We start from the raw sequence: 20,756 nt of genomic DNA, 5'->3' as shown, positions 1-20,756 counted from the left end.
AATAGCAATGGCGCACATATTGGGAAACCCATGCTATTTGCTATTTGTATTGAATACATTTGTTGAGATCGATTAGAAGCAGCCATTGGAGTCAAGATATTAGACTTGAAGTGGTATATAGCAGAACTTTTATCTTTAACACAGAAATGATTAAGTTACCAAGGTAATCTTCAACCAATTATAATATGTTATTATGGATTCAAAGGACAACCACTTAGACTCTAATACCAATTGTAAATGGTAAATGAGGTGTGCGGAAAAGGTTTGAGAACTCAAACCTTGAACTAACTTAAAATCAATGTATAGTAATAATAAGGATCCAGTCAAGTTTGGTAAACCAATCTTGTCTTGGAATTGAGATAACCAACAAAGTGTTTAAAGTATAAAAGATTAAGTATGAACAATGTAAAGTAACTTAAGAACAAGAAGAATGTTTGTGAGAATGATTGATTGAATAGTTCTTGATTGATGTGAAAAAGGTGCACACTCCACTTGATACAAGGCTGACTACTCCTTAGATAGCAAAGGAGTAACTAAAAGACAAAATGGAAAAAGTAAGTGTGGAGTAACATACATCTAAAGATCAACAGACTGACACAACCGCTTCTGTTGATCTTGTCCCAAGTACTATACTATCAAACAATAGGAACCGAACAAAATAGTACTTGGAACAATAAATGCATATTACATACTTGGAAGCACTCTATCACTAAGATGCATCTCGGATTGATCCTCTACTTCAGAATAGTTTGCACTTTGGAATTCATCATCTCGGACATGCTCCACTTCGGATTTCTTAAGGATCAGTTTTCATGTTCTAACAACCTTTTAAAGTCAAAATATTATTAACCATGATAAGTATGTCATCCATATTAATGACTAGTAAGGTCACCGAGCTCCCACTAGTTTTCTTATAAACCGTTCTTTGTGATTTCATCATCGAGACGATGATTCTAATTTCGAGATGCTTGCTTTAACCGATAAATGAATCTCTTGAGCTTACCCACTTTATTAGGATGCTTTTGATTAACAAAACCTTCGGGTTAAAACATATAGACATCTTTTTCCAATATGCGACTATGGGAAATAGTATCATATTAGATTTAATCATAGCAACTAGTGAGAAGGTTTCATCATAATGATCTCCTTTGGTTTGAGTGTATCCTTTCGCAACAAGGCTTGCTTTAAATATGTGTAAATTGTCATCCATGGCCGTCTTCTTCTTGAAGACCCACTTACTTCCAACAGTCTTACAATGGGGAGGAAACTCAACCAAATCTCATACTTGGTTTTCTCTCATGGATTACACCTCTGCGTTCATGGCTTCAACCCATTAGTGCTTTGTCATTGCATATCGATAGCTGATTGTACCATCGAAATACTTCAATTTGAATGTGTATCACAACTTTCAGTGGATTCCAAGCAATCGATTTACCCTACATTTCTAATTAGAGCATTATCCTATATATATATATATATATATATATATATATATATATATATATATATAGAGAGAGAGAGAGAGAGAGGATAATGCTCTAATCAGGGTGTATATAGTCTTTGCATTGTCAATATTGTAAGCCACATTCTTTGACCTTTAGATTTTTTATCTTAACATTCTCGCCTTCCGTCATAACTCTAATACTAGTTGTTTAAGAACTTAATCAATCTTGATAAACACCTTCGTTGTTTAAGAACTTAATCAATCTTGCTAAACACCTTCACAAACAGATGAATAATGTCGAATGAAAATAAGAACACAATATTTAACGTCGTTCACATGATCAAGATGATCGACTATGTCCACAAAATAACACGAGAATGAGGGAGAGAAAGTGGAAGAGAGAATTCATTGCTTACTTTCGAATGAATTTCTGATACCTTAGGTTACACGAAGTCAGAGAATATAAATACTAATGTATAATTGCACACACAACTTAACACAAAACCCCGAATTGTACTTGACACATATATCATCGGCTAAACAGTACAATGAGTTCAAAATTGCAAGTTTGGTCCTTTTGGGCTATAGCTTTTATTGTGGATTTGGTCCCGTTAAACTTGAACCGACCATATTCCCCATTAAATTTTTCTGGGTATTTTTTTTATTTATTTGTTTTATTAAATATGATTTGGCCCCATACAATCCCCATCACCATCGTGCCCTTCCAACGTCCCCGCCTTTGCATCCCTCTTGCCGCCAACCACCTCCTTACTCCTACTAACCCGTCAACAACTCCCACCTCGATTGCCATATACTCGTACACCTCGTGGTACATTTACTTTAACCTAAACAAACAACACAAAAACATCATCGGAGCAATGGTCGTAATTGAGGTTTATCAAAGGCCGGCCGTGAAGATTAATGCTAAATTGGAGACAAAGAGAAAATTATGAGTTTGATTTCGGTACCTGAATCCAACGCTTTATCCAGCGACCCACAATTGTTTTCCAAAAATATCCTAGAAACCTGCTATTATTTTCCCCAAAACAATGAGCAAATTTTTAAGAAACTCATGTTTTCATGAAACACGAAACAACCATTTAATTTTTAATGAAGTTGAATTGAAATTTTAAAAGATGATCAAAAGATTTGTATATTTATTATTTTTGAGGACAGGAAACAATAAGACTAGTTAAGGGCATAAACAAACATGTGATGGTGGTCATAAGGCCTTCAACCATACCAAATTTGTCATGAATCCATATAAAAAGAAAAAAGTTCGAATAGATATTAAAATAATCCTTGGATCAAACGGAAGATTATAACGGCCGTAACTGCAAAATTCAGTTTTTTATTTTTTTATTTTTCTTGGTTAAAGGCATAGAAATCCACCATGTGGTAAAAATGTCATGAGAAAGGGAAAAATTAACTCTCCATTTCATTCACACAAGAGTGAAGAGATATATCAATGTTATTTTTTTTAACCGGCAAATCTAATCTACTCCTAAGCTAACAACACTTATTACACCTATGTCCACGACGGGACTTGAACACTCGACTTCAAAGAGGGAGGACACCACCTGATACCGCTGGTCTACAAGCCCTTTGGTATATATCAATGTTATATAAAGTGTTTATTTGTCCAGGATATATTAATTACCAACTTTCTACGATTTAATTTTAAAATTAAAAAAAAAAGTCAAAGTATTTGAAACAATTTTTATAACAAACATTTTTTATAATAATATAACTATAATCAATAACGAGACTTTAGACGAGATTACCTTTTTCTACTACCACACCCTTATCGTTAAAGGAGATGGTTTGGAAGTTGTCTCATGTAGACCTCTAAGCTTCGGGCATTCCCAAATATCAAGACGTTTAAGGCACGTGAGGTGTTGCAAGACCTCTGAAAGTGATTTCACTTCCATAAAACCAATGAGCGCTAGAGAAACTAGAGATCGTGGAAGAAGAAAAGATGCTGAAGTGGTATTCTTCATATCTTCTGCTTCTCCCACTTGAAATGAAACCACCCCCGAATTTTTGCCATAAAAGTGGAGCGTAACAAGTGAGGGTGGAAAATTATGTGGGCCCCACTTTGACATGGGCTTGTTTAAGCATTCGATATGTAGTGTACGTAAATTTGGAGGCCACAACCCGGAAGGAAATGAATAGTCCATACTTGGACAATCATGTATCAACATTTGTTCCAAGGACGTGAGACTTTGAAAATGTTCGTGTGGAAAGGACTTGAGATTCTTGCAATTAACAATGTGAAGAGATGTTAGGCAAAAGTTGGGAAGGAAATCAAAATCTTTCTGTGGAATTGGTTCTATATTATCACAATCACTAATTACTGATTCCGTGAGAGAGGATGAGAGTTTGTGTACTGTTGAGAAGGTCAAGGAAGTCATTGAACGACAACTATCAATCACTAATCTCTCCACACTATTTGGACAACTGTAGCTCTCCATTGTGTCACAACTACGAAGTATCACTTCTTTAACAGATTGCATGTTAATCCCCAAGTTAACTTCTTTCTCTCCTAATGATACCAATTTTTCACAATAACTTACCTCCAACTTTTGTAAACTCCCAAGAATCTTGGATGCCTCCAATGTTGGTTCCCACAAGTGTTTCAGTTCATCACAATTATCAATATATAAATCTTTAACAGCCCCAAGATGCATGAAATCTTCTCCATGTAATTGAGTAAATCCTTTAATACACAACATTTTCAATGCAACCAGTGATGAAGATACACTAACCATGCTTTTCAACACCACTTCAGAACATTCTTCAATATGTAAAACCGAAAGCGATGGTATCAATCCAACCGAAACTTGAGCAAGTTTTGGACAACGTTTAATAGAAATCTCATGAAGACAAGGAAACGATGTAGTAGTTATAGTATTGTTGCCACCACTAGTTGACCATCTCTCCCAACCTTGCATATTATCAAATTTCAAAACTTCAAGTGAAGGAAATGCAATGCCAATGAAAGAATTACTAGGTGCAAGTAACTCAAGACCAAGTGTCTTCACCTCATTCATCCTTTCAACAAACAACTTCCTAAGTGAGTGTAGATGTCCAAGTGTTGGTAAATGTGTACTTCTACAACCACGTAATGTAAGCTCTGTTAACTGATCAAATGAGGGATCGCCTACCCAATTTGGAAATCTTGTTCCCATGTAGAACCAAATATTCAAGTTTCTCAACTTATGATGAGGCCTTAACCCTTCAAGTACCTTATATTCAATCATTTCATTTCGAGAAGCATCAAACACATCACTCCATTTCATTTCCAAAACATCAAGACCCTTCTTTTGATGTAAGTTGGCATCCTTGGCTTCCATTGGATTTATCACTTTTTCCAGCCCCATGATGGACAATCGACCTTCAAGATCCGAAAGGCCCTTAAGCTCGGATATTTCAAACCCATTAGGTCCTTCAATAATAACCTTGATTAGAGTACGTAGACTTGTCAACCCACCAATCCCTAATGGCATCTTATTCAACTTTGGAGTACTAGTTATGTCAAGATGTTGAAGGTTTATTAACTTTACAAAACTTTTTGGTAAGCTACGTAACTCATAACAACTACGAAGCAACAAGCTTTGTAGATGATAAAGGTCACCTACTTGTTCAGGTAAACTTGTGATTCCAGTGTTGGAAAAATTGAGATACCGCAAATGCTTTAGACTACCAATAGATTGGGGTAACTCTGTGATTATCCGATTAGTTAGGCTTAGCACCCTTAGGAACTTTAGCACAGGAAGTAAATCAGCAAGATCCTTATCCAATAATCCATGACTTCCCCAACCAACCTGTATATGTAAGAAAGTTTGCAAACGTCTAGCTCTTTTTGTAATTTGTTTAACTTTTTATATGCTGCCCATCGTGGACCTATAAATGAAAAGTGACGAAACTTCTCAAAAGTTTGGTTCCTTTCGGATGCATCCATCTCTTCATCCAGTCTAAAGAAAAACTCTCCCGCAACACTTGTGGCTAAGTCATTTATCAGGTCATGCATCGTATATCCTAATTCGCCATTCGTTGAATGTTGAAAAAATGACCTCGACTTTAGCTCTTCAAAATATCGATAACCGAAACTCTCCATTGACTTGTTACCATTTTCTTGAGACAAAAAGCCTTCTGCCATCCACAATATGACAAGTTTTTTCTTGTCAAATACGATGTCTTTGGGAAACAAAGAGCAGTATGAAAACAACAACTTCAATGTGGAGGGAGATGATAGTAGCTTAGTCTTAGAGCCGGAAGAATCTCACTTCCATCATGTATGTCCCATATCTCACTATTCAACAACCTCTCCCATTCATCATCATTTCTATTCGACTTCAACACCTTTCCAAGCGTTTTCAAAGCCAAAGGCAATCTACCACATTTCTTCACGATACCTTCTCCATGCGATTTGAGTGTTGGATGTTTCTCAAAGCTTTTTTCACCAAGCACATGTTGAGCAAATAAAGACAAAGCATCTTTATCTGACAAAACCTCAAGATGGTAAGCTTCATTAGAGTCCATCACTAATGCAACCTTCGTATTCCTGGTTGTCACCAAAATTTTACTTCCAGGTGCCCCTACAAGAGGACTCCGGAGGAGTTCCCACTTACTTTGATCTTCATTCCACACATCATCTAGAACAAGTAAGAACCTTTTATTTACAAGTTTTTCTTTCAAGGCCACATGAAGCAGATCAAGATTAGAAAATCGTCTGTCCTCCCCACATACAGCTTGATAAATAGCATAACTAATATTAAAGACATCCAACTCTTCTGAAACACAAACCCATGCCCTGAGTTCAAAGTGATCCTTCACCTTCTCCTCATTGTACAAAACTTTGGCAAGAGTAGTTTTGCCTATCCCACCCATGCCAACAATGGAAACCACGCTCACATTTTGATCGGATGATTCGTTCCACAACAACTTCTCGAGCAATGCGACTTTATCATCTTCCCTACCCATGATTTTGGACTCGTCAACCAGTGAAGTTTGCTTTAATCGTCTCTCTGTTTTATTTGACCTTTCAACATTCACATTCAGACCCAGATCATTTTTCTGGTCAACAAGATCATGCAATTTCGTGGTAATCTCATCTAGCTTATTACTCATCTGACGACCATACATAATGTTACGCGGAGTGAGATTAGTACAACAACTTGGGATGAACTTCGATACCTTACTTATGCTAGTGCTGGCATGTGATTCTTGATTCAACTTCCAGCGGATAACTTCGGTGGCCATGTCATCGAGTACATCGTCTATGTCGTATGCCAAATCTTGGAGATCGTTTAGCCATAATTGAACAGACCTCTCTGTTATCTGCTTCCGGCCTGCATCAGCGAGCACGGCTTGGATCAGCTGCAAGGTTTTCTTCCATTTATTCAGCTGAGAATCGATTCCTTCGGATCGAGCCAGCTTCATCAAGTCACCAGAGATTAGCTTCTCACATAAAACAGTAATTACAGCGCTAACAACGATTTCAGCCATTGGAAATTGGGGAAGGAAAGATTGTTTCTTCGCTGATGACTTTAATTCCCAAATACGAAAATTAGCGGATAAAGAAACAAAAAGGTGGACTGGGTTTTGTGCGAATTTCAACTTTGCTGTTATTCGGTGGTCTAGCTTTACTTTAGGATTATTCTATTAGCATCCACCATATCTTGTTTTTTACTTTTTTTTATTATTATATAGATATTAAAGTTGTGGAAGAAAGGAATAGTAAAGTTGGGATATTTTGTCCAGGTTTGGTCCCTTGATTTACATATCCGGTCCCTGTACTTCTTTAATTAATTTATTCATGTCCTTTTGTTTGTGTTCCATTCAACTTCCCATTTTTTTGGCAGAATTGGTCCATGTATTATTGTTGGAAGTTAGGAATACTAAATTTGGATGTTTTTTGGCAACTTTGGTCATTATTCTTTACCCATTTTGACACTTTTGGTCCTTGCAATCAATATTTTTACACTTTTTGGAACCTTTTAATATTTAAAGTTTGGCCACAAAACTTTAACGGTTTGACAACTTTGATCCCTTTTCTAAAAAGTTGCTAATTCCTACCCCTTTAATTCTTTAGCCATTTTCACACTTCTGGTCCTTGTAGTCAAAACTTTTACATTTTTTGTCCGGGGCAAAGCCCGGACTTTTCATCCTTGCACTTTCTATGTCTGTCATATTTATCAATTCGGAAACAACATTGAAAGCTTCTGGCCCCCGCGTAGCGGGGGTAACCTTTCTATTTATTATTATTATTATTATATATATATATATATATATATATATATATATATATATATATATGTTTTTGTTTACAAACAACTCTTTCACTTTGGTTTGAATTTTTCATAACCCTGACATTTTATTACATATTATTAGTATTTAGTCTTTTGGCAGAAATGGTCCCTCATCATTATTATTATTATTGTTAGACAAAATTACACAATTGGTCCCTGTGGTTTACTAGATTTAACATTCTCTTTTTGGTTTTAAATTAATGTTTTATTTATTAGAAAATGCTCACCCAATACCATAAATCCACCCACCATCTGCCATCACCACCGCCAAAATTACATAAATGGTCCATATGGTTACCCATGGTGACAAATTCAGTCACTACTACCTGAAAAGACTAAATTACCCTCACATTAACGGACAAAAAGCAACCAACATGCTATTTTACTTTACAAAGCAATACCTACCGACCCCGGCAACGCCGGAGAATCTTTTCTAGTATATATTAAAATTCTACTATCTTAGCTACAAGCAGGTGTTTTTTTGGCAGAAATAGTCCTTCCTTTATAATGGTATGTGCTCTTTTCACTTTTCTGCTGTGTATTTATCTTCTGGGCTGTTTATGCCACTTTATACAAACTTTGTCCCACGTGTTTGTCACTTATCTTCTTTACCGTTTTCCTATCCAATCACATTTCGATTGGTGTAACTGTTTTGCAGTCTTTGTTTCAATCAATGTACTAACCCATAAACCCACCGCTTCATCTTTTCTCGCTCTGTTTCTTTCTTTTTAATCGACACCGGTTGAGATCGACTATTTTCCTCCGCCGCCTCTCTCTTGAAGTTGCACTTTCGTCCCTTTTTATGTTATTTCACTTGGGTCGGTGTTTGATCCCTCCACGGTTTGAGCCCTAATTTTTTTTTTCTTTTTCTTTTTTAGATTTTGAATGAAGATGGTGGAGATGGTGGGTATTAGTAGCTGGAACCGGAGAAGATGGAGATGGAGTCGGACACCGTAGACGTTGGCGAGTCCGCCTCTACCGCAACAGACGTTGACAGGTCTTTCTCCACCACTACAAACTCCACCTTCTCTCTTCTATTCTCTCTCTACCCCGGTGGTCCGTCTGCGGTCGTCGCATATCGACGGACTGGCGTTCGACGTATCGTTCAAAGTACCCATCGACGACCTTCCTTAATTTCCTACAGAGAGCAACCTTTGGCGCTCACCATCGGCACCATCATCCATCTGTAAGCCCTAAAAATCATGTCTCTTGGATCATTTATATTTAATCAGTTTCTCGCCGCCAGCGTGGGACTACCAAGGTTCCACCGGACCACAAGTACATTGGTTTAGTTATCCGATGTGTATCTGAAGACGAAGGCTATTGTACGTCGATTCAGAGTATGATTGCTGCCACATACATGAATCATCGTTTACCACTACTTTTGCTCAATTTCTGCATCCGGTTCTTCACGTTTCTTCCACCGTATAATTTCTGTCTCTTACCATTTAAATATAAATACGTTTGCCATCAAAAACGCTGAATTGAATCGAGATTGGTCTTGAAATAGATTTCAATTTTTATAGCAGGGTTTACTTCTGATATGAAATACTGATTAACCTCTATTGTGTGTTATAATAACCTTACAATTTATCATTTTTTTCCTTTCAGTAAAGAAGAAGAAGAATCAGTCTTCTTCTTTTTGTTTATCACGTTTCATCTTGGTAGAAATCGGTATGGGTTTGATGTTCTCATCGTGAACTGGTGGTATGCAAATTACTATATGTTTAATATGTATATGTTGTTAGCACTCTAATATGCCCTTGAAAGTAAAACGACTTGCCCGAGATCCAGAAAGATTTGTTTGGGCAGTTAGTATGGTACAAACAAGACATATTAATTTCAGAATAAGAATTGGTTCATTAATTCAAGATGCAAATATGTTTGCTCCCTATGCAGGTATACCCTTTTTATTCTTATTCCTTTTTTACCCTTTACTTCAATATAGAATCTCATAACTATGGTCTTTTTTCACAGATATGTTGAACCATTCTTGCAAGCCAAATTGCTTTTCCCATTGGAGATTCAGAGACCGAATGTTTGAGGTGATGACAAATGTTGGACAAAGGATTAAAAAAGGGGAAGAGGTAAAAATCATGATCAATGTTACTTATTAAATGCTAATTATCCTATAATCTTAAGAAATGAAACTACAATACTATAAAAATTTTAACCTTTATTTCAATTTTTTTTAGATGACAGTGAATTACATGAGTGGCCAGAGGAACACATCACTTATGCAAAGATATGGCCTTTCTTCACCCGATGTAAGTTCCCTCAAAAAAATTAATTGATTCTTAATTTTATAAAATTTTCAATCTTATTGTTTTTTTATACTTACAGAATCCTTGGGATGTGCTTCCATTCTCTGTATTGGACTGATTGTGACAGAGTCAAGAACATTGCCTACATGGTCTGAAAAAGACATTCCTCCAATCGCAAGTCAAGAGATAAAAGCTGTCAAATCACTTCAACAAGAATGTCAGCAAATTCTTTCACAATATTCCACTGCTTCCAAACAAGATCAACATATCCTAGGTAACTTAATTTATAATTTTATAGCAATTTACTTTTCTTGATTATTTGTTAATTATATCATTTTCCTAAAATTGTGACTAGATTCTACACCGGAAATGAGATGCACACGTGAAGCTGCAATCAAGTATGTTGTACTGTGTTCGGTCTGTATTGGACTGACTGTGACAGAGTCTGTCCGATGTCAATAGGACAATTTTTATTTTTTGTTCCGCCCCAAAAGGTGGACTGGGGAATGGTTCTTGATTAGTGTGCAGCCAAGATTTTCACAGAACATAATTTAATGAGGGTAGGCAATTGCACATTGTTGGCCCATTCCCATTACATATTTATTGAGTATGATTCTTCTGTAGCATATTTAAACCAGAAAGAAAAAACAGGGCAAGGACAAAGAATGAATAGGAGCCCTTGGTGACATTGGAAAATGAAATAATAAAGGTCCAAGTTAAGCTTTCTTCACTTCTCCATTCTCGATTTGGTTTAGATCCCATTAAAAGCTTTGTCTCCATTTCTTCATTCTTGATCTGGTTTTGATCAGAAAGGTATAAATGAGGTTGAAAATCTTTAAGGGGTATCCTATTATGCATCACAGGTAAGCGTTTGTTTATATAAATTCAAAAATGTTCTTCTTTTGAATAAAGTTTCGATTTTTAATATAATTTTTTTTTACTATTATTGCCAGGGTCGGAAGCTAAGTTTGCTGATCTTGGACACTTTTCTCATTTGACTATCCACGTTTGCTGATCTTTATTTATTTTTAAGGGTAAATGTAAGAAAAATAGAACTATATTAAGTCTGTTGCTATTATGGTGAGAAATACAGGTATATTGACAATTTGAGTTAGTCTTTTGACAGTTGTTGACGAGCCAGTTATTATTATGATAATTATTATTATTATTATTATTATGTGGTTTGTATTGGGTTTTTAAGAGGTTTTTTAGTGCATGAGTAAGATAGAATATATATATATATATATATATATATATATATATATATATATATATATATATATATATATATATATATATAGGGCTAGATTCAAATGTTTCTAACAACTATTGTGTGTTCGTATGCACAAATCTGGACCACTGGATGGAATAGAATCAATGGTCATGAAGTGAGAGTCTATGATATTACAATATTGTAACATGTACCATATAATTACACAAATTTTAACATAACGGTACTTTGGACAACTAACTACATTTTAAAAAGGAAATTTCGAATTTTTAGGGATAGTTAATTCTCCTAATTTTAAAAATTTAAAAATTCGGTACTTTGGACAACTAACTACATTTTAAAAAGGAAATTTCGAATTTTTAGGGATAGTTAATTCTCCTAATTTTAAAAATTTAAAAATTTAAATTAATTCGATTTTAATTCTAACGTAATTTGTAAAAATAATCGATTTTATTCTGCCAGAATATTTTTTGTTATAATGATGTTTTTTCATAATTATATTCTATTAGAATATTATTGTAAAATCACAAATTCTTGAATCTCCGGTTGAAGAATAACAACATTCTAATATATTCTTATATATCCGAACTTAAATAGAAATACATACATATTCTTACAGATTAATTGTCTTATACATTTTAAATCTAATTATACATATTCTAAAAGAATATCAACAAAAATGAATAAAATTCTTAAAAAAATAACAACATTCTTTAACTGTGAGTGTGATCAATCTATTATGCATTCTTCAAGTTATTCATATCAAATCTTCAACACATTCTTTCAGCCATTCCTATCACAAATACAACAAAAGCTAAGAATAGTTAAAAACATGTTATCACTTTATATATTCTGAAAGAATACATAGAATATGACAAAATACGTAGAATACATTCTAGCAGAATACATAGAATACATTCTAACATAATACATAGAATACATTTTTGCTAGTTGTAACTTTAATTTCCACTATAAAGAATTAAAAACTTGTTACTTGCAACTTGCAATCGTATTTCTAGATGATAAAACTTAACAAACCAACAATTTGCAATTTAACAATCTTGAAATTTTTGTACAATAGAAAAAATAGTAAAATTTAGCAAACCATTCTTATAACAATGATATTCTATGAGAATGTTTTTGAAAGAATGCTCATAGAATGTATTCCTTGCCTCATGATCCTTTGCTGAAAGGTTTTCAATCAATTCTTACACTATCATTTACCATGTTTTCTTTCTTTTCCATATTAAAATGCAAAAAACTTGTTCATTCTATGAGAATATAAATACTATATAAAACATGTGCTGCTAGTAATTCTGACAGAATGCATACCACATGGTTAGATTCTTTAGATTTTTTTCTTTCAGGCATTTCAACAAACACTTGTTATGCATTATCATCAAACAAGCCAAAATTCATGTAAAAAACAAGTGTAAGAATGGATTGAAAACCTCATTTGAAACACACATAAAAAACAATTAGATTTACATAAAAAAAAAACTAGAAATAAAACACTCATTGCTAGTAATTCTAACAGAATGCATACCACATGGTTATATTCTTTATATTCTCTTTCAGACATTTCAACAAACACATGTTAGAAATTATCATCAAACAAGCCAAAATTCATGTAAAAAAACAAGTGTAAGAATTGATTAAAAACCTCGGTTGAAACACATGTAAAAAAACAATTAGATTTACAGGAAAAAAATAGAAAGTATAATAATGAGAGAACAAGGCTCACCTTTTCCATAAATCTCGATAATACATCCCCAATTTCTGAAATGGCAGCCAAATAATCGATTTGGGCATTTCATTGGATAAACTAATGCTTCTTCACAGTTGTACCGTGACAGGAACGAGAATGAAGGAGGGATGGAGGTAAACTTCTCATGTTGATTTCAGGTTGAAGCAAATCATCCGAATCAGAGACATGAACATCATATGGAGTATGTTGGGTTTCAAAAGCACCAAACTTCGACCACGAATCTCTGTAATTTCAGACCATCAATGAAGTAATTACCAGACAATAAGCATTGACGAAGTAATGTTGAATCGACAGAGGGAAGGAGTTGACCGACGGGGACTGGAGGTCGGCGAAATCGGTGGATGAAGGTATCAGACGTAGGCGTCGTTGGTATCCGACAAAGTAATTAGCAGCGAGATAGAGAGGAGGAAGGTCGTCTAGGTTTACTGAGATAAAAAAGACGAGTGAAAGGATTTTTAAAATTGATTTCCCTATTTTTAGAGATATTAAATGTTTTAAAATACCTACTATAATTAAATAGTGTTAGATTACTATCATACCCTTTTACTATTTATTAACTATTAAATTATTCTTAAATTTTGATTGATCTTTAGATGCACACAATACTTATTGGAAACATTTGAACCTAACTCTCTCTCTCTCTCTCTCTCCCTCTATATATATATATATATATATATATATATATATATATATATATATATATATATATATATATATATATATATATATATATATATATATATATATATATATATATATATATATATATAGGGAAATGATCAAATGAGAACACCTAAAAGGTTGAGAACGCGAGAACAGGTATATTCATTTGTGATTCCATGTATTCATTTGTGGAGAAATGATAAATTTTTACGCACAATCAACATGAATATGATTTTTCTCTTCAATTGAAATTAAAGGCGTAAAAATTTATCATTTCTCCACAAATGAATACATAGAATCACAAATGAATATACTTTGTTCTCGCGTTCTCAACCTTTTTGGTGTTCTCATTTGATCCTACTCCTATATATATATATATATATATATATATATATATATATATATATATATATATATATATATATATATATATATATATGTTCAAATGTTTCCAACAATTATTGTGTGCATTTAAGAACCAATCAGAATTAAGAAAAAATAAAATCATTAATAAATCATAAAGGGTGTAATAGTAATCTATGCACTTGCTTATATGGAAATTTCTAATATATTTGACCAATTCTCCTTAAATCACGTCATTCTATATCTCAAAAACCCTACTCTATGAACCGATCACGTCTGCTAGGATTTCCCCCTTTTCACATCGTCGAACCCTGTTTCGAAAATCAAGAAGCAAGGAGATGCTTAATTTATCTTCTTGATGTTTCTCTACGACCGTCACCATCATCTGCATCATCGACTCTCTCTGCTATGAGAACACGTATTATTAAAAGTTGCAATAAAAGTCGCATTGTAAAAGCTTCAGAATCGAATGAAGGTAAGCATCGCACATTTGAAAAAAATTGTTTTTTCTTTTGATTCGACAAGAAACATAAAAAATGTATAAATGTTTTTTGTTTATTGCTTTAATTGTACTGTATGAGGCAACATTTTACGAAATTGGTGGTTCATTCATTGGTTATGTTCTCACTTTTACTTTCGCATGCCAAGTGTTTAATGAATTGCCTGACCCAACCAACATTGCAAATAAAATGTTTTATGATTTTGGCTTTGCTTCGTTAGACACATAAAACCCCATTCATGGATGTTCTTTTCTTTTATTTATTTCTTTATTATTATTTTTTTGCATATCACTGCAATATATCAGTGTTCTTAAATGGGCATACAACATAGATGATGAAAAATCTACAGGAGATGTTTGGATGTGCATCTTACATGTAATTTGTAAAACCAACTTAGATGATCAATAATCTACAAGGGGTGTTCGTTGTTAACTGGTCATATTAAGATGTGAATAATGAACTAGGAAATTAAGAATGTGAAGAGTTCATATTTTTTTTTATTATGTTGTTGTTCCTATAGTTTTGATTATCAGGGCCTAATTAGGAAAGCATACCATGTGGCTGGAATTCTATTTGAATTTATCTGATCAAGTCATATATGGTTGAAGAAGTTCCTACTATGTCAATTTCATAACTGATCAAGTCGGATACAATTGAAGAAGTTCGTGCTGTTTCAATTTCATAGTCCTTTTTCTCTTTAGATTGTTAGGTTTCTTTAATGCCTCTTAATGTCGATCATTCTTTATATTTAGATCATTGAAACAACGATACATATCCAAGCAAAACAGGGTACATATGTACCTAACAACATTCTGCTAGAATGGAATATCGAATTCTAATTTTATCAGAACAGAATCTTGAATTCCAAGTCAACTTAAGCAGTGAATTACCAAACACACCACATAATGGAATCCCGTAAACAATTTTGTCAGAAAAGAATTGATATCCATTCTTGTTATTGATCTCGATTCTTATAGAATGACATCCTAAATAATGAAATCTTACATTCTTTCAGAATAAAACACATTGCAAGTTTAAGCATGATTGTTGATGTTGGTTTGTAGAAATTATAGTTATTTTCTATTTGAATGTATATCACATTCTATCGTAATTTATTGTTTTATTCTATTTAATACATTAAAATTTTTAATATCTGAAAGTTGATTATGTTTTCTTTGTGAATTTAGGTTTTGAAGAGGTTGTCATTAACATGGAAAATGAAGGAAACATGGAGAACAATAATGCATTATAGCAGAATGTATTCTGTCAGAATTTATAAATTGTTTCTTAACAATAATATTCTTTCGGAATGGATTAGTGTTTTTGTTAGATTTTGATGTTTTTTTCTTTTTTAAATCATTTTTAGTTTTAATCTTTAAGAATAAATATAATCATTAAACCATTATTTGTCATAATTTTTTTAGAATGAATGTAATAATTGTTTATAGTCTTATTCTTTACGGATGAATGTAAATAGTGATTATTAAAGAATAAAATCTTTATTCCTTAGAAAATGTTATTCTTGATAATTCGTTGTATAATTCTTTAAGCATGTTTAATATAAAAAGTATCTTGAATGAAACCATATTCTGCAAGAATAAAACAAAAAATATATTTACTAGTTTATTGTTGACTTTTTGTCATTCTGACAGAATAAAATCAGTTATTATTAAAAATAATATTAAAATTTAATTAGAATTAATTTAAAAAATTCAAATTTTAAAAAATAAAGGAATTAATGATCCCTTAAAATCAAAAAATTTCCTTTTTTAAAATAGGTTAATTGACCAAAATACCCTTTTGCTAAAATTTGTGTGATGAAATGATACATGCTACCCTATTGTAATATCATAGACCCTCAGATCATAACTTTTGATTCTATTCATCCGGTGGTCCAGATCTATGTATTCTTGCACACAATAGTTAGTAAAAACAAAATAACCTAAGCTTATATATATATATATATATATATATATATATATATATATATTAGCATCCACCATATCTTGACCCCATTCCACTGCTAAGCTACCGTCGATCGATTTCTGCCACAATTATATATATGTGTGTGCGTATATATATATATATATATATATATATATATATATATATATATATATATATATATATACACACACACACACACACACATATATATATATATATATATATATATATATATATATATATATATATATATATATATTTCGACGGTAGCTTAGCGGTAGAGTGGAGCCAAGGGATTAATCGGCTAGGCGGGGATTAATCAGGGATCATTAATCATTAAAAAATTAATAAATATAACATTATAACGTGAAACTATGATTACAAAAAGCCCTTTTGATCCTTAATACATCATATCTAAATAACCAACCAATGCATTTGGATCAAAGTCTGCATAAAATGGAGAGAAAAAAGTGTTAGTATAGGGTCTTCGTTTTCCTCTTAAGAATGGTTCCTGTAATGAAAAGATTAGCAGCAAACGATGTGGCTGAGGCTCGAGTTGGACTCGATTCCCTTAAACAGATTCGCCGTCTGTTCCCAGGGTACAACAACCTTAGCAGTATTGTGTACTGCCGGATATGACGACTTGCCTGAAAGAATCGCCGGAAGCAGGAGTACAGAGAAGGAGGAAGAAGAAGAGTATTTTCATCCGTGTGTTTGAATGAGATGGCCAAGGTCTTCTTTTATAGTTGAATCTTGAAACGGAAACAAATCACTAATTGATTGAGCGTTTAATGGCAATAAATGTCATTAATTACGCAATTAATGCATCCGTTACAGAATTCAAAAATAGGGACCAAAACTGTCAAGTTTAGCAAAAACGAGGGTAGCGCGCGCCCGAGTTTTCGGAGCTGCATTCGTGTCCGCAGGTCGCGCCCATGCACGAGTTCGGTGTTTTTGGTCTACGGAACCAAGATTTGCACCCCCCCTGCGCGCGGGTAGGAATTGTAGCATAACCATAGACACAAGCTTGTAAGCCTTCCATGCAATGAAGCTTATAAACCTTGTTGAGTTTGGTCTCTCTACCAATGTGGGACTCATTCCCACATTCCTCTCTTTTGCTAAACTTATTCTCAAATACCCATCTTTGAGTATCGATATCTCATTCACTTATACTCTATTTTGGACATATAATATATCGTTTCGAAGTCCTCATGGAGGAGAACACAAACCCACTTAGAGTTCGTTATATATACAACATATGTATATATTTATATATGTCCAAATTTATACTAAATTTCCAACAATCCCCCACATGAATGGAGATCGATCTCTGCACATCCAATTTCCAAACGAAATTTTCAACAGTTGAATCCTGCATAGGATAGGTAGGTATTACCCTTTGAACCCTCCCTTAAGAAGTTACACTTAATCTCCTAGCAGTTAGTAGATCTCGATGTCTTTGAACTAAGCTGCGATTTATGTAGACGACAATGTAAATCTCACAGGATTCTCCCTGACAAGGTCATATCCTCATAGACGTGTTCGTTTTGGTCATAAACACTAGCCTGGTTCTGCAAGAGCTTTAGGAATTGTGCCCCTATAATTCCCCTCGAAGCGACCCCACTTCTCTCTCACATAGGTGATTCCAAGAATCATTAAAAACCATATGTTTAGCCTAATTTTATCACTACATATAGGAATGGACTAGGAAGTCATGTTAACTCCCCGCAGTGACATGCCTCACTCATACAGTTAGGTTATCCTTTTGAACCCAGATCTTGGGATCTCCAGTCTTCTGGGTAAGGTTTCCTTCGTATGAATTTATTCATTCATGGGCTTTAGTCCCATTCCTCTTGACGACTTATAAACTACATCTCTACTTAAGCCTTTTGTAAGCGGATCTGCAATGTTATCCTTTGACTTCACCCAGTCAACCGTGATAACCCCCGTAGAGATTAGTTGTCGTATCGTTTTATGTCTACGTCTAATGTGCCTTGATTTCCCATTATACATTGTACTTTGAGCTCTACCAATTGCCGATTGGTTATCACAATGTATACATATGGCCGTTACCGGCTTAGGCCATTCGGGAATGTCCTCTACGAATTGACGTAGCCACTCCGCCTCTTCAGCACAAATATCTAAGGCGATAAATTCAGATTCCATCGTGGATCTAGATATAACTGTTTGCTTGGATGATTTCCATGCTACAGCAGCACCTCCAAGTGTAAACACATATCCACTTGTAGATCTGTAATCTTTTATGTCAGATATCCAATTTGCATCTGTGTATCCTTCGATAACTGCTGGATGTCTGCCATAATGCAGTCCATATTCTCGCGTGTATCTCACATACCTCAGCAACCTAGTAATACTCTTCCAGTGTTCAGAACTGGGTTTACTAGTGTATCTACTTAGTCTGCTCACAGCATATGCTAAGTCAGGTCTGGTACAACTCATTAGATACATCAGACTGCCAATAATTCTTGAATATTCCACTTGATTAACACTATCACCTCTATTTTTACGTAGATGTTGACTAGTGTCAATTGGAGTTCTAGTTATGCTAGTGTCTCCCTTAGCAAAATTTTCAAGAATTTTATCCACATAGTGTGTTTGACTTAAAATCAAACCACTTTGGGTTCTTGTGATCTTCACTCCAAGAATCACATCTGCTAAACCCATATCTTTCATGTCGAACCTGGATTTCAACATATCCTTCGTGGATCTTATTATCTTGTCATCACTACTAATGATAAGCATATCATCGACATACAAACACAAGATGACATAACCATGAGTGGTGTTTTTCACATAGATACACTTATCACACTCATTGATTCTAAAGCCACTTTCCATCATGACTTGATCAAACTTTTGATGCCATTGTTTAGGAGCTTGTTTTAATCTATATAGAGACTTAACAAGTTTACAAACCTTGTTCTCTTGTCCCGAGGCAATGAAGCCCTCAGGTTGCTCCATATAAATTTCTTCTTCCAACTCCCCATTTAGGAAAGCCGTTTTTACATCCATTTGATGAACTTGCAAGTTTCTGATAACTGCAATGGCAAGAACTAATCTAATGGATGTTATCCGCGTTACCGGCGAATAGGTATCAAAGTAGTCTAGACCTTCCTTTTGTCTATAACCTTTGATTACTAGTCTTGCCTTGTATTTATCAATACTGCCATCAGGTTTCATCTTTCTCTTAAAAATCCAACGGTAACCTAGTGGCTTGCTACCTGGAGGTAGATCCACTAGTTCCCATGTGTGATTTTGTAAGATAGATTCTACCTCATTTTTGATGGCTTCTTTCCATTGAGGTCCCTCAGAAGAAGTTACCGCCTCTTGGTAGGTTTTAGGTTCACTTTCCACCACATAGGTGAAGAAATCATCACCAAATGATTTTTCAACTCTAGCCCTCTTACTTCTTCTGGGTTCTATCTCTTCCTCCTCGGATTGAGCTTGTTCTTCCTCTCGAACAGCTTCGTTGTTTGGTAAAGATGGGCTTTCAACTTCCTTGTTCAAACAGGGAAACACATCTTCAAAGAATGAAGCATTCCTTGATTCCATTATGGTATTCTTGTGTATTTCAGGATTCTTAGAATCATGCACAAGAAACTGATAAGCACTACTACTTTGTGCATACCCAATGAATACACAATCCACTGTTTTAGGCCCTAACTTTTGTACCTTAGGTGGTGGCACTACAAATTTAGCTAGGTACCCCCACACTCGTAAGTATTTATACGATGGCTTTCTTCCCATCCAAATTTCATACGGTGTTTCATTCTTTTCTTTGCGAGGTATCTTATTTAAAAGATAGTTAGCCGACAAAATAGCTTCCCCCCACATTGATTGGTTTACACCCGAACTAATTATCATGGCATTGACCATTTCTTCAAGGTACGGTTCTTTCTTTCAGCAATCCCATTGGATTGAGGTGAATAGGGTGATGTGAATTCATGACGAATTCCATTTTTAGCACAAAAATCAGCATATGGAGAAACATATTCCCCACCACTATCACTTCTAACCACTTTAATTCTCTTGTTGAGTTGATTCTCAACTTCATTTTTGTACAAGACAAACTTGTCTATTGCTTCATCTTTACTCTTAAGTAAATATATGTAGCAATATTTCGTGCTATCATCGATGAATGTAATGAAGTATTTGTTCCCACCTTGAGTAGGAATTGACTTTAGATCACACACATCAGTGTGAATTAAATCAAGAGGTTCGGTGTTTCTTTTGATTGTTTG

The 20,756-nt window shown here is 34.2% G+C and overlaps 1 protein-coding gene and 1 pseudogene across 6 annotated transcripts; one reads left to right on the top strand and one right to left on the bottom strand.

The window, feature by feature from the left end:
* Positions 1-3,214: 3,214 nt before the first annotated feature.
* Positions 3,215-6,995, bottom strand: LOC145156517 (putative disease resistance RPP13-like protein 1; annotated as a pseudogene).
* Positions 6,996-8,400: 1,405 nt separating this feature from the next.
* On the top strand, positions 8,401-11,199 carry LOC145159510 (protein PLASTID TRANSCRIPTIONALLY ACTIVE 14-like). Of its 6 annotated transcripts, none has more exons than XR_013737755.1 (8): positions 8,401-8,539; positions 8,637-9,183; positions 9,370-9,657; positions 9,736-9,845; positions 9,954-10,025; positions 10,102-10,296; positions 10,378-10,885; positions 10,976-11,199. XR_013737755.1 is itself a non-coding variant. In XM_079078514.1 (7 exons), the coding sequence occupies exons 2-5, from the start codon at positions 9,516-9,518 to the stop codon at positions 10,138-10,140; spliced, it is 363 nt and encodes a 120-aa protein (XP_078934640.1). In that variant the 5' UTR covers positions 8,406-9,183; positions 9,370-9,515; the 3' UTR covers positions 10,141-10,296; positions 10,378-10,885; positions 10,976-11,199. The 6 variants fall into 6 exon arrangements, 1 of the variants encoding a protein (XP_078934640.1); XR_013737758.1 differs by having other exon boundaries at positions 8,402-9,183; positions 10,378-10,582; positions 10,647-10,885; XR_013737759.1 differs by having other exon boundaries at positions 8,402-9,183; positions 10,378-10,731; positions 10,832-10,885.
* Positions 11,200-20,756: the final 9,557 nt, after the last annotated feature.

This window comes from Lactuca virosa, chromosome 2 (genome assembly GCF_052849685.1).
Source record: "Lactuca virosa cultivar CGN04683 chromosome 2, Lactuca_virosa_CGN04683_v6, whole genome shotgun sequence".
Taxonomy (NCBI): Eukaryota; Viridiplantae; Streptophyta; class Magnoliopsida; order Asterales; family Asteraceae; genus Lactuca; species Lactuca virosa.
This window is presented reverse-complemented; position numbering and strand designations above follow the sequence as displayed.